Source organism: Coenobita brevimanus, chromosome 24, assembly GCF_032717465.1.
Source record: "Coenobita brevimanus isolate Jiangsu-jjx chromosome 24, ASM3271746v2, whole genome shotgun sequence".
NCBI lineage: Eukaryota > Metazoa > Arthropoda > Malacostraca > Decapoda > Coenobitidae > Coenobita > Coenobita brevimanus.
In genome coordinates this window covers 25,827,955-25,843,471 of record NC_136977.1, presented here as the reverse complement: position 1 = coordinate 25,843,471, position 15,517 = coordinate 25,827,955, and the positions used below count along the sequence as shown (strand labels likewise).

The window sequence follows — 15,517 nt, the reverse complement described above, 5'->3', positions numbered from 1 at the left end:
GCACTTACGGCATCTACTTGCCCGAGTGCCAGGGGGTTAACTCATCCTCTTGATGCCCACAATGGGGGCGGAGGGACGTTGGTGACAAGATTGTGACAACGTGAGTTAACTTTTACCTGGTCGTGGTGTAGTGGTATGTTGCCTGGCTCTCACTTGAGAGTCCATGGTTCGATTCCCAGCATATTGGTAATTTACCAGATGATTTTTCCTGTGTACAGTACAGGTTTCTCTCTTCATACCGTAAGACATATTTTGTTCCCGCAATAAATAATATTTTGTTCTCGTAGGTTAAATTCAATATAGTCCGTTTTAGATTGAAGGACATTTATTTCCTTCCCTATTATGATGCATTAGTTTAGTTTTGTCCCCTGGGGGTAGGGTTTTTTTTCAAGAATACTCTCCCAGTATCCCTGCTTGTCGTAAAAGGAGACTAAAAGGGTTGGCGGAGGGTTAGTGCCCCTCCCCGGAAAACAACTAACTAAAAAAACAAACAACAAGCCTCGGACAAGGACTAACCAACCGATGACGACCAAGGACCGGACAAAGGACATGGTAATTGGAACTTGGAATGTAAAAGGAGCGAATGATGAGGTGAAAGAGAGAGAGATTGTCCAGGTGCTTGAGGGTGTGAAAGTGGATGTATGTGGAATAACTGAAACAAAATGGTGAGAAGAAAGTGAGAGAATGGGAGTATAGATGGGGTATATGTGCAGGAGTAGGTGAGAATGAGAGGGCAAAGGAAGGAGTATGTATAGTTGTGAGTAAAAGATGGAAGAGGAGCATAAGACAGTATGGATCAGTTGGGTCAAGGATTGTGTGGGTAAAGTTGAAAGTTGGAATACAAATCTGGGCGATTGTGTGTGTGTATGCGCTAACGCAAGATCGTGCTAGAAGAGTGAGAGAAGAGTTCTGGACAAATGTAGAAGTGTGCATGGAAAAGTTTGGAAGGTATGAGACAGTGTTTTTGATTCGTGATATGAATGGTAAAGTTGGGAATGTGAAGGTGGATGGAATAGTTGGTGAGTGGGGTGTGCCTGCTGAGATAGATGAGAATGGGAGTGCGTTAGTGGACATTTGTGCTGGGAGGGGGTTGGTGATAGCCAATACCCTCTTCAGGCATAAAATGATCCACAGGTATACATGGCGAGTGATGAGAAGGGTGGGTGGTGAACTGAATGAAAGGAAGGCAATGATTGATTATATGTGTGTGGATGAAAGGATGCGAAGATGTGTAATGGATGCAAGAGTTTATAGAGGCTGGGGGAGTGGACTTTCTGACCACTACTTGGTGGTGGCCAGAATTAAAATTCAAGTAAGATGGAGGAATAGAAGAAGGGAAAGACGAGAGGAAGGAGTAGTTGCAAGGAGAGTGGAAAGGTTACAAGAGGATGAGAAAAAGGCAGAGTATAAGAGAGAAGTGGAGGAACGATTGAGCAAATATGAATTGGAGCAGATGGGGGACGTGGAAGGTGTGTGTAGAATATTTACAGAAGAAATATGTGCAGCATGTGATGTGGTGTGTGGAAGGAAGAGAAGACGGAGGGGGGTGCAAGGAACAGCGTGGTGGACTGAAGAGGTGAAACAGGCTGTGGCACAAAAGAAGAAAGCATACAATGAATGAATGAGAAATAGGGGCGTGGAAGAAGTTGAGAGGCGGAAGAGAGAGTTATATGTAGAAAGAAAGAGAGAGGTGAAAAGATTAGTAAGAGAGAGTAAGAAGAGAGTGGATGAGGAATTTGGAAGGAATTTGAGTGTAAAGTGGAGGGACTAAGAAAATGTTCTGGAAAGAGATGAAAAGAGTAAGACAGGGTGGAAGTGAAGTTAGCAGGGGAGTGAAAGATAACAATGGTAGATTACTAGTGGAGAAGGGAGAAAAAGTGAGCAGATGGAGAGAACACTTTAAGGAATTGTTGAACGTAAAGGATGGAGGTAATGCGAGTATAAGTGGCTGGGGAATGGCTGGGAGAAGGAGGGAGGTCAGAAGACAGGAAGAAATCAGTAGGATAGAAGTTGTGGAAGCAATGAAGAAAGTTAAATCGGGGAAAGCCCCAGGAATTGATGGAGTGTGTGGTGAAATGCTGAAGTATGGGGAAGAGATAGTAGTAGAATGGATGTGGAAGATGTGCAGATTGGCCTGGGAGGAAGGTAGAGTCCCGGAGGATTGGAAGTCAGGTATAATTATTCCCTTGTACAAAGGAAAAGGGAAAAAGAAGTGTGTGGTAATCATAGGGGCATTTGTCTTCTTAGTATAATAGGAAAAGTGTATGGTAGGATACTTATTGACAGAGTTAGAGAAAGAACAGAGAAATTAGTTGGAGAAGAACAGGGAGGCTTTAGAAAGGGAAGAGGTTGTGTAGATCAGATATTCATTCTTAGATCTTTAGTGGAAAAGTTTCTAGAGAAGGGAAAGAAGTTGTATGCGGCTTTCATGGATTTGGAGAAAGCATATGACAGGGTGGATAGACAAGGATTGTGGAAAGTATTAAGAATATATGGAGTAGATGGGAAGTTGTTGAATGCTGTGAAGAGTATGTACGATGGTGCGAAGGCTGCAGTGCGTGTGGATGGTGAACTAAGTGAATTTTTCTAATTGAAAGATGGTTTGAAACAGGGATGTGTCATGTCTCCATGGTTGTTCAATCTGTACATGGATGGGGTAATAAATGAGGTACAAGGTAGGGTAGTGAATGTTGGAGTGGCCCTGGTGAGAGAGGATAGTGTTTGGAAACTCCCTATACTGTTGTTTGCAGATGATACTGTGTTGTTGAGTGAAGACGAAGGGGAGCTGCAAGGCTTGGTGGATAAGTTTGAGAGAGTGTGTAAGAAACGGAATCTAAAGGTGAATGTAGGGAAGAGTAAAGTGATGGTCTTTGAGAGAGGTGAAGTCAGTGAATGTATAGCGAGGTTGGATGGTGAGGAATTGGAAAATGTGAGTACGTTTAAGTACTTGGGTAGTGTGATAAGTAAGGATGGAGGTTTGGAGTGTGAAGTGCTTGAAAAGGTACGCAGGGAAGAAAGGTTGCTGGTTCTTTGAAAGCAGTGATAAGAAACAGGGAAGTGAGCATGGAAGTAAAAAAGTTACCACATGACACTATTGTGATACCAACTCTAACGCACGGAAGTGAAGCTTGGACGTTGTTGGAAGGTCACAAGTCAAGAGTAAGAGCAGTGGAAATGAGTTATTTAAGAGGAGCCTGTGGAGTCACATGGGGAGACAGGCTGACGAATGAGGATATAAAGGAGCGTTGTGGTGTTGATGTGGATGTGATAGGAAGCGTTATGAGGAACACACTAAGGTGGTTTGGCCATGTGGAGAGGATGGAGGGTGAAAGACTGACGAAGAGAGTGTATGTGAGTGAGGTGGAGGGGGGAAGAGGGAGGGGGAGGCCGAGGATGAGATGGAGGGATGGGGTGGAGAGGTATATGAGAGAGGGGTGTGTGAGTTGGGAGCAGGGCAGTGAAATGGCGGGGGACAGGGCGACTTGGAGGCGATTTGTTTGTTGCCACCCCAAACGGGATTGAGGCGTCTGGCAATAGATAGATAGATAGATAGATAGATAGTTTAGCTTCTTCTTGCTACTTCCAGACAGTTTTAGTCAACTTAAAAAAAGCTCTCTACTGCTGAGGGAGTTAGTAAAGGTAATATCTAATTCTGTTAGTAAAAAAAAAAAAATGACTAAGATGAATAAACTCATCTGATGGTTACTTGCAAAATAAATATGCGTCATCTTTCTGAAGGGGACTAACTTTTCCGAAAGATCTTGAATTCCTCTTAAAACATTTCGATGTGTGTGTGTGTGTGTGTGTGTGTGTGTGTGTGAGAGAGAGAGAGAGAGAGAGACGAACGATACATATCTGTAATGTATTCTTGCTGCTTCCAGACGGTAATTCAACTTGCAAGAGCCCACTAGTAGTTCAGAGGGTTGATGAAGGCTCTAATCTAAACATCCGCAGTGCCAAGTCAATTCTAAGCTTAGTAAAACCGTCTGGGGATGACAAGACTTTGACAACGACGTCCTCAAGTTGAAGTTTAGGAAGCAAAGATAGATTAAATACAAATATGAAGTTCAAAGCAAGATCGACCTTTTTCTTTCGACCCTTCATTCTTTCCTTTCTCCCTTCTTTCCTCGTTCTTTTTTTTTCTCTTTCGTTTCTTCCTATTCTTTTCTTTTTCTTTCCTTCCTTCCATTTTCTTTCTTTCCTTCTCCCTTCCTTCCTTTTTACCTTCTGTATTCTTTCTTTCTTTCTTTTTTCTTCTTTCTCCCATCCTTCCTTCACTATCCATTTGTGATCTCTTTCCGCTCCTCTTCTCTCCTCTCCTCGTCTTCCTCTTTCCCCTATTTTTTCAGCCTCTCATTTCATTTTAGAGAGAATATTTCAAAACTATCTAACTGACCCTAACAAGCAGCAAGAAGTGGCTGAGTCCAGAGTGATTCAAGTGAGCTATTTTGACGTCATTTCCAAAATCGCGATATTATTTAAACTCGGCGTCCTTGGTACACAACTTTGGGTCCGTAAATATATAGTTTTTATTTTTTTTTCGAGTCCGCCCAATCACGCATAGTGAGTAAGCATAACCTGAGCAATATTGAAAAGTAAGGACTCTGCTGTCAAACGAAAAAAAAGACGATAAATATGAATTCCCTCCAACCCCCCCGCCCCCTCACACAGACGATATATAAGAAGTCCCTCTAAATTGCCGACTTTCGTTCTAGTTATTTATAGTTACAGTTCGGTAGGCTTATCACAACTTGTCGGCTCTACATACAGTTAACACCAATCCACAGGAGGGGTGAATGGAGACTGCCTCTGATCTCTTCACTACGAATCGTCCCTATGAAACGGGAAAATCGTCTGGCGGCGGCAAAAGTAAAACAAACCCTTCCAGCAAGACGATTCTATTTTTCCGGCTGCTGCCAGACCATATCATCCAACTAAAGAGAGACGCTTCGTAGCAAAGGAGAAAAAAACAATTCACTCCGGGACAATGAAGTAATATGTATCGTGCTTTGGCTCCCTCCGGTGGAATGTCGTCAGTGTGATGGAGACGTCTGTAAGTGGAGGAGGAAAGGAGACATTAGGGATGAGAAATAGGACGAAAAGCAGAAAATCATTAGTCTGAAGGTGAGGTTACGTCGCTTAAATGATGCTTAGTTAACAGTTTGTTCTTGTTTTCTCCAGACGATTTTATTCAGCTTAAGAAAGCACACTACAGTAGATAATGGGCTAATGGCTGCATTAACATCAGTTTGAGAAATCTTGCTTAAGCTGAATAAAACTGTCCAGAGATAGCAAGAATAATAAGGAATGCGTCATTGGGTTGAAATGGTTAACCTCTCTCCATCTGATTTTTTTTTTTTTTCGAGATTACTAACCACAGGATGCACCACATACAACTGAAAGTTCTTTATTTACGCTACTTTTAGACTGTTTTTCTATATATTGGGCGTGAAAAAGCTAACGGAGAAGGATGTAAAAGTTGCAAGAGAACTATATTAAAAATTTATTATAAAGTAGAGTAACTCAAAGATGCCAGATAATTATTTTCAAAAATGTAACAAGGCAGATGAAAACGAAGTTACTAGAGAATTATTTAAAGCTGACATATAATGCAGAACAACGTAAAATTACTTAAACATTTTATACAACCCAGAAGAAAATAAAAGTTTGTAAGAATTCAGTTACAATGTAATTCTCATGTATCTCGGGAAAAATTCAATTAATGTGGCCATAAAAGGAGTACAGTTGTGGCGGTCATGGCGACAAGGGCTGACAACACACAAGCATGACGCAGGACTCCGTGGTGTGGGGGCGTGTGGAGATGAGGGGGGGAGAGGAGTGTGGGGGAGTGTGGGTGGTTGGAGAGAGAGAGAGAGAGAGAGAGAGGAGTGTAGGGAAGTGTAGGAAAGAGGGGAGAGTGTAAGAGAGAGGGGAAGAATAGGTGCGTGTTGGTGTGTGGGTGTGTGTAGGGATGTGGAAAAGCATGAGAGGGTGTGGGGACAAGTGAGGCGGGTACTGTAGCGTAGAGTGAGGGGTTGTGTGAGCATGCAAGGAAGAAAAATGGGCAAGGGGGATTTTGGGGGGCAGGGAGGGTAGTGTGTTGTTATGTGTGGGAGGAAAGGGATGTGGAAGAGGTGTATGGATAAGAGTAAGAACTGAAGGTATGAAGTGTGGGCATTGTAAGGTTAGGTGTGGGAAAACGCGGAGTGTGTTTAGTCTACTGGGGTGGAGGGTATGGGGATGAGGAGAGTGTGAGTGAGAGGGGAAAGTAGGGTCCGGGGAGGGATGGTGTGAGGTTGTGTAAGGAAAGGAGTGGCACTGTGTGGGGTTGTCTAGGGAGTTGAACGGGAAGGAAGTGTGAGGTTGATTAGTGTTTAGAGAAGGGAGGAGTGTACGGTTGCATGGGTTGTTGGGGAGGATGGGAAGGAGGGAGGGTGGTAGGGAAAGTGGGGTTAAATAGTGCTTAGTGTACGTAGGGATGCGGGACTGTGTAATATCTGGGAGGAAGGGGTGTGGGGATGTGTGTGGGGAAGGTGCAGGGGTGAGTACTTCTTCATACTCTACTTATAATATGGTACAGGTAAGGACTCCATATAATTAACACTCTAGTAATACACGTCTCTCAACCTTTCTGCCTATCATCTACCTGACTGCTATTTGTACCATCTCATCTCTGTTTCTCTTATCATCTATACATCTATCTACGGTACTTATCTATTTCGTTCCATGTATCTGACTCTCTACCAGCCTATCCACCTGTGTGTGTTCTATCAATCTACATTTATTTATCTATTTATTTTTCTATTGCTATAGTTACCAGTCCTTCCATCCACCAACCTATCAATCTATCTACCAGTCTATGTCTCTCTATATGCATCTTTCTGTCTCCCTCTCTTTCTATGTTTTTAATTATAATTATCAAGCTACGGTACTTATAATCAGTAAATCACTTGTCAAATTGCGGTGATTAAGACGCAAGTATTTCCTGAAGGTGAGGGACGGGGAGTGGCTCTGACCTAGACCAGGGACAAGGCTGAGGAGTGGGGAGAGAGAGCAGGAGGGGAAAGAATAGGTAAGAAAGAGGGAAGGGAGAGGAGGTGAGGAGCGAGAGAGAATGAGGAGGGGAGAGAGTAGGTGAGAGGGAGAGAGAGGTGGTGGAGAGATAAGAGGGAGAACCGGTGGAGGGAGGCGGAGAAGGAGGATTACACAGGATTACACAGGAAAGCAAACAGCAACAGACCTTATGGTCCTTTCGAGGCTGCTTGTTAGAGAAAACTATGACTACAAGATCTAACTCTACATGCTGAAGGATAAGGATAGTAAAGCAAGAAGGCTCCCCCCACCACCAAACCCTCCAGGAAAAAGTGAGAAAAACCACCATGCAGCATGGAAAAACTGACATGGAAATTTTATAGGAAACACTGGAAAGGAAAAGTCACATTCCATAATACTTTATCTATAAGCTACCCGATAGAGTAACCTGAAAGAGAAAGTACACAAATAAAATAATAATTACGGCATGACATTATAAACCGGTACATTGAGTTAATGGGAAGTCTGTGGACATAACGTGGAAGCTACACACTGCACAGTGTGGATGTTTAGGGGTGGTGCGGCAGCCTTGCCTGGCGCTTTTAAGGTAGGCAGCAGTCAATCAGGCCCTAGCTCCGTTTGCTCCACTGAGACAAGGAACTCTCCCATGTGGGACAAGTACACAAGGTTCATCCTGAAGCAGTGACCCCTGGTACATTAAAAAAAATCCCGATGGTGGTCACTTGACTAACAGGGACCCTCAGTGATCCACAGCCCATCACAGGTAGAAAGTAAGAGTAGTGACCGTTAACTCAGGGTTATCTGTGCAGATCCTAATCTGTGCTTATATTGCTTTCTTTGCACTGGGGAGATTGAAAAATATATAAGACGGGTGTCTTAGACAAAAGGGGACTGCACAGTGCACAGTGTGGATGTGCAATGCACAGAGTGGATGTTTAGGGGTGGTACGGCAACCTTCCCTGCGCTTTTTAGGTAGGCAGCAGTCAATCAGGCAACAGCTCCGTTCACTCCACTGAGACAAGGAACTCGCCCATGTGGGACAGTACACAAGTTTCATCCTGAAGCAGTGACCCCTGGTACATTAAAAAAATCCCGATGGTGGTCACTTGACTAACAGGGACCCTCAGTGATCCACATCCCATCATAGGTCAAAAGTAAAAGTAGTGATCGTTAACTCAGGGTTATCTGTGCAGATCCTAATCTGTGCTTACTGTATATTACCTCATTTGCTTTGGGTAAATCGAAAAACGTATAATGACGTGACGTGACGCTATGTTAAGTTTACGGGGTGTCCTGTAAACACGAGGGGACTGCACAGTGTGGATGTTTAGGGGTGGTGCGGCAGCCTTGCCTCGCGCTTTTAAGGTAGGCAGCAGTCAATCAGGACCTAGCTCCGTTCACTCCAATGAGACAGGGAACTCTCCCATATGGGACAAGTACACAAGTTTCATCCTGAAGCAGTGACCCCTGGTACATTAAAAAAATCCCGATGGTGGTCACTTGACTAACAGGGACCCTCAGTGATCCACAGCCCATCACAGGTCGAAAGTAAGAGTAGTGACCATTAACTCAGGGTTATCTGTGCAGATCCTAATCTGTGCTTATATTGCTTTGTTTGCACTGAATAAATTGAAAATGTATAATATCGTGACGCAACACTATGTACGGGTACATTGTTTACGGGGTGTCTTGTAGACAAAAGGGGCATGAACTTACATGTACCGTAGCTATAAAAGCAAGTTATTCGGACAGAAAAAGAGTCAGCTGAGGATTCTCGTGCAAATACTTGTCTAATTTGTTTTTGAATGTCTCGATTGAGATCCTGTTCACGGTATCTGAGGGTAATCTGCTCCAGATATTTACAACTCTGTTAAAGAAGAAGTATTTTGCTTCGTGGGATTGGAATCGCTTTCCCATGATTATGCAGCCATTACTTCTGGTTTGACTCGACCGGTCTATATCAAAATATTTATTCATGTCTAAGTTATCATATCCCTTCATGATTTTGAAAACTTCAATAAGGTCCCCTCTTAACCTGCGCTTCGTTAGGCTAAATAATTTAAGTTCTTCAAGGCGTTCCTCATATGGTTTGTTTCTAAGTCGTGGTATCATTTTTGTGATTCTTCGCTGAATTTTCTCTAATTTTTCAATGTCCTTTCTGTAGTACGGAGACCAGAATTGCACACAATACTCAAGATGGGGGCGCACTAGCGAGTTGTACAAGGCAAGTATGACTTTTTCCGATTTAAACTCGAAAGTTCTTCCAATAAAACCCACTAGCTTGTTTGTAGTTTTAACTGCATCAGTACACTGCTTGCTTGGTTTTAGGTCATTTGGTATTATCACACCAAGATCCTTTTCACTGTCTGTACTTGCTAACTGAATATTGTTTATTTTGTAATTTGCATGGACATTGTTACTTCCAATATGAAGTACTTTACATTTTTCTGTGTTGAATTTCATTTGCCATTTTTCTGCCCAGCTTGCTAAGTATTAAGGTCATTTTGTAACTGCTGCCACTGTAATTTTGAAGTGACTTTACTGGTTATTTTAGTATCATCTGCAAATTTGGATACTTTACAATTTAGACCCTCATCAATGTCATTTATATAGATAATAAAAAGTATTGGTCCAAGTACTGAGCCTTGGGGAACGCCGCTGATCACATTACGCCATTTGGATTCCTTTCCATTTATCACAACTCGCTGTTTTCAGTCTGAAAGCCAGTCTTGTAACCATTTTTGCGTCTTTCCTTTTATTCCATGTGCTTCTATTTTTCTCATGAGACGCTTGTGAGGGACAGTGTCAAATGTTTAAGTCGAAGTAAATTATATCTACTGCTCTTGAGTCATCATATGATTTGTAAACATCATGGAAGAAGTCCAGTAAGTTAGTTAACCCGCGCCGTCCCGAGGACGTACTTCCACGTCCTCACGTTTTGTCACAGCTAATCCCGAGGACGTACTTCAACGTCCTGCAATTGCAAGGTTCATAATTTCCACAATTTTCAATTTTCGCAAGTCATTTTTGGTACGTATACACGGGACACCTTCCTCAACAAGATGCCAGGCAGAGACAATGCCTTACCCAGCATGACCTCCTCCCCCCCCTGCATGCCCTTTTCTCAGCAATTCACCTGTTATCAGTGACCTGGCCAGTATAGCCATGTCATGCCACGGTACGAAATTCAGGGCCAGAGTGATTCCCCAATTAATGACAATGTGGAGGACAAACTTTACTTAGCATTAGAGGAAGAAACAGTTAGAAATGATGATCAGGTACTGTGGCAAAAAAAGGTCAGGTATTAGTGAGTGAAACAATGCTTACAATGCCTATATTACTGCTTGAAAACCAATATACCGTGAACCGGGGTGAATTCGGACACGGGGTGGCTTCGGACGAAATTTGCATAAAAAGATTAAATGCTACGCAGCTGCTAAACGAAGAAAGATATCGCATATCTTTAAACTGGATAATGTTCCATAGGTTTTGTAAAATGTTATGTATAATTATCTTTTTAAAATATTATTTTCCACTGGTGAATATATTGTAATAAAGACAATGCTATTTTTTGGTGAAAAAATGAAAACGGGAAAACTTGGTCTGGTGTGAACGAATCATAACAAACCGCACGCTTATACACATCTATAGGTTTACTTTAACGTCTAACTTGAAGATTGGAACAGAGAAAGGGTTAAAATCTGCAATTTAAATGTATGTAAACATGACATGAGTGAATGTGTACGGATTTTTGGGATTTAAAGGGGTGACTTCGGACAATGGATATTTAAAGGGCTGAGGTCAGACAGCATATCTAATTTGCTTTCTTTATATGTAATAAAACATATTTTGTACAATGTACATAGTCTGCATGCTTATCTTTGTTTTTGCATTTATATAACAGATGATGTGTGAGATGAACTAAGCCACAATGCCTCGAAATTACAAGAGAGTGAGTGTATCTACCAGTGATGGTAGAAGACACTATACGGTGGAACGCCGTGGCAGCCTTTTAGAGTGTGCTAGTGCAGACGTACGTGATGGAAAGTTAAGTGTCAGACAGGCTGCTAAGAAATATGATGTTTCTAAAAGTACTTTACATGACTATATGACAAAGAAACATGTAAAAAAACCAGGTGGACAAACTGTCTTTACTCCAGAAGAAGAACTACATATTGTGAACCGAGTCACTACACTGGGAGAATGGGGTCTGCCTATTGACACTTTTGAACTGCGAATGTTAATAAAGTGCTACTTAGACGAACGTGGGATTACTGTGAAACGCTTCAAGAACAATCTTCCTGGAACTGATTGGAGTTCGTGTTTTCTGTTGCGCCACAAAAACAAACTGGCTCAGAGGGTATCTCAGAATATTAAAGTTGCACGTGCTAAAGTCGGTCCAATTGAAATCAATCAATATTTTGATAATCTTGAAAAAACACTGAAAGATGTGCCTCCTAGTAACATCATTAACTATGATGAAACCAATCTCTCTGATGACCCAGGAAACAAGAAAATCTTAGTTCGCCGAGGTACCAGATATCCAGAGAGGGTAATGAACCACACAAAATCCAACATCTCCATCATGTTCTCTTGTTCCGGATCTGGAAAGATGCTTCCACCATATGTGGTGTACAAGGCAGTAAACTTGTACAACACTTGGACAGAAGGTGGCCCTTCAAATGTGCGATACAACAGGACAGACAGCGGGTGGTTCGACAGCAATACGTTTGAGGACTGGTTCTTTAAAGTTGGATTACCTCATGCAAAACGTCAGGACGGCAAAGTAGTGTTCATAGGGGATAATTTAGCTAGCCACCTTTCTCTGTCTGTTGTGGAAGCTTGTGAGGAGCACAACATTGATTTTGTTTTATTGCCCCCAATTCTACACATCTCACCCAACCCTTAGATGTTGCTGTCTTCCGTGCAGTGAAAACTCATTGGCGTAAAATTCTAAGTGAATTCAAAACATCAAGTATTGGAAGAAGAAGTGTATCCCTTCCAAAATCAGAGTTCCCAAAGCTTCTAGGACAACTGCTCAATAGAATAAGTGATAATATTATGAAGAATATCATGAATGGCTTTCGCAAGTGTGGGATAACGCCACTTAACCGACAGGAGGTACTAGCTCGTCTACCACAACACACTGATTCCAGTACTGATACCGGTACCACTGTTACTTCAGAGATTAACACTGATACCGGTACCAGTACCAATGCCTCATCTCAAGCATCTACCTCGGGTTATGCAACAACCCCACATGTACCTGCAAGAAATTCAAGTGCCAGTAGTACCACCGGTAGTGATTTTGCATCACATTTTGATGAGTCATTGGTCAGTGTTCTATCGAAATGCGATATGGAAAGAAGCAATCATGCCAGAGGAAGAGGAAACTAAAAGTGCCTGCAGGCAAGAGTGTAACAGCTAAACGACTAAGGAAAATGAGAGAAGAGGGAACTGTAAGCACAGATTCTGAGTCATCCAGTACTGGTACCGGTACTGCTGCAATACTTAGTGAAGTAGAGCTCCCTATCATAGATATGGATGGTGAGGACCTGCAAATACAGCCAGTGAATCAAGCAGAAGATTCTCCTGAAGCAGCAGGGGCAAGTAATGATGGGACACTTGAGACACAAGAATTAGAGGCAAGTACCAGCACTGATGGGACAGCTATGACGCAAGCAACAGTAACAAGTACTGGTACCAGAACTACAACTGAGACAGCAGAGACAGATGTAGGGCCAACACGTAATCCTAAGCTACATGACTGGGTGATTGTACAACTTTCAGATAAGACAGGAAAGAGGAGGAAGTATTTTGTTGCTATTGTCATTGATGTACAGACATTGAAAGTTAGGTTCTTAAAACATGTAAGAGGTACAAAGAATGTGTTTGTAACTTCTAATGTTCCAGGTGATGAAATGTGTGCCATAGACGAGTCAGACATAGTAATGTACTTACAGGAGCCAATCCTGGACAAACGAGAACGTATGATTTTTGATCTAGATGTTACCTCATGGCCACAGTAAGTCATTGTGTGATCTCTTAGAATTCCAGTTGTTCACTTTGTTGTAATATTTCTAGTTATTGTGCCTTATTCTTGTCATATTTCTAGTCTGTTCTTGAAAAAGGAGAAGATATGATTTTCAATCTTTATGTTAATTCATGGCCACAGTAAGTCACTGTGATCTCATAGAATGGCATTCGTTCTGTACCGGTATTTATGTCACATTTCTAGTATGAGAAGAGATATTATTTAGTTTAATTGGTTTTGTGCAATGTGAGAACACATATTATTTAAGTTACCATATGGTACCGGTATGATATCCTTATAGTTTGTCCCCACTCCCTCCTCTTGTTCCTCATCTACTCCCCCCTTCCATTCCTAACTCCTCCTGTTTCTCCTTCCCAAGCTCCTTCTCTCATTCCTTCCAGCTCCTTCACTCTTTAGCTCTTTCCTTCCCTATCTTCTGTTCCTCCATTCCAAGTTCCCTTTAATTAGGCATTTAAATAGCCGGCACGCTTTAAACCGTCCGGTCAGTCAGTCACAATCGTGCCTTTAAACCTGCGCATAGCGTGGGAATGTACCGTATTTATGTCACATTTCTAGTCTGAGAAGAGATATTATTTAGTTTAATTGGTTTTGTGCAATGTGAGAACACACATTATTTAAGTTACCATATGGTACGGTACCGGTATGATATCCTTATAGTTCGTCTCCACTCCCTCCTCTTATTCCTCATCTACTCCCCCCTTCCATTCCTGACTCCTCCTGTTTCTCCTTCCCAAGCTCCTTCACTCTTTAGCTCTTTCCTTCCCTATCTTATGTTCCTCCATTCCAAGTTCCCTTTAATTAGGCATTTAAATAGCCGGCACGCTTTAAACCGTCCGGTCAGTCAGTCACAATCGTGCCTTTAACCTGCGCATAGCGTGGGAATGTACTCCCTATAATATATATGTATAATCAACTAAACTGGGGTTGTAAGTCAATGGAAAATTTATTTTTTCATCTATTTTTGCTATATATCACTACTATTTACTTGTAATTGTTCTGTATTTTTTGTATTTTTTTCAGCAATTTTTTTAAAAGTCGCGCAGTGTCCGAAGACTCCCCAGAACTGTCCAAACATTCAGCTGAGCTACTAGGGGCCCATTTCAGTGCATTTCTAATGAGTGTCCGGGGTCACCCCAAGGCAGTCCGAAGTCTCCCCAGTCCGGGGTGACCTCGGACACCTATAAAATATTTTTCTACGTCTAGATGGAGATTCTGAGATTATCTAGCTCTTAGATGCTTACAGGTTATTGGCTCACGTACGTATGTAATACTTAACATCAGTATTTTGGCCAAAATAAATTGTGTCAGGATGAAAAAACCTTCAAAATCGTACGAAGTCACCCCGGTTCACGGTACTCTTGTACTACATATAAATTCGTAACAGTAAATAAATAAATACCGTTTATGAGTGGTGTGAAATAGTTATCCTCCCATAGAACTCGTTTTCTTTGGTGCCAGCCTGATAGAAAACCCAGTAAGGTAAGGAGGCTCTCCTACCTGTAATGAGTATTTTAAACCCCAGGTGAGCGATTTCTCTATGAATTTTCGATGTTTCTCACCAAAAGCGAAAGTTTTAGCAAAAAAAAAAAGGATCGAAAAATGGTCGGGATTGGAAGGTACCAGTGGTCAAAAAGTGGTCGGGATGGGGCGGGTTAAGCATGAACGACGATGTCTGAATCCATGCTGCGAGTCTTCAATTTATTATTTTCTTCTAGATGATTAACTATTTTATCTCTTATGATTTTTTCCATTAACTTGCACACTATTGATGTTAAGCTGATTGGTAAGTAATTTCCTGGGTGCGACTTATCTCCTTTTTTGAAAATTGGTGTTACATTTGCTAGTTTCCATTCGCGTGGAACTTTCCCAGTACTTAATGATTTATTGAATAAGACAGAGAGTGGCAGCAGTAACTCATGTTTTGTTTCTTTGAGAATTCTCGGTGATATTTTATCGGGGCCAGGGGTTTTGTTTATGTTCGTACTATTTATGGCTGAAAGGATATCGTTATTATGGATAGCAAAGTTACTAAGGACTGTGCTATTTGCTTGGTTTGTGGGTAACAGTAGGTTTCTGGTGGTATTTTCTACCGTAAAAACAGACGCAAAGTAATCGTTAAGAATGTTTGCCATTTCGACCTCATTTTCAGTGTGTTTGCCATTGTTTGTTTCTAGAGGACCTATTGATGTAGTCATAACCTTTTTCTTTCTAATGTAACTGTAAAATTCTTTAGGATTTGATTTGCACGTATTAGCAATGTGGATCTCCAGTGCTCTTTTGGTTTGTTTAATAAGTCTTTTCGATATGTGGCGTAGATTATCGTACTGTAATATAACATCATTATTTAGTGTAGCTTTATATTTATGGTATGCCTGTTTTTTGGCTATTAAGTTACTTTTTATTTCACTG

At 41.7% G+C, this 15,517-nt stretch overlaps 1 protein-coding gene across 1 annotated transcript; it reads left to right on the top strand.

The window, feature by feature from the left end:
• The first annotated feature begins 10,984 nt into the window (after positions 1-10,984).
• Positions 10,985-11,962, top strand: LOC145393328 (uncharacterized). The gene has a single exon (XM_080267432.1). The coding sequence runs from the start codon at positions 10,985-10,987 to the stop codon at positions 11,960-11,962; it is 978 nt and encodes a 325-aa protein (XP_080123558.1).
• The last annotated feature ends 3,555 nt before the right edge of the window (positions 11,963-15,517 follow it).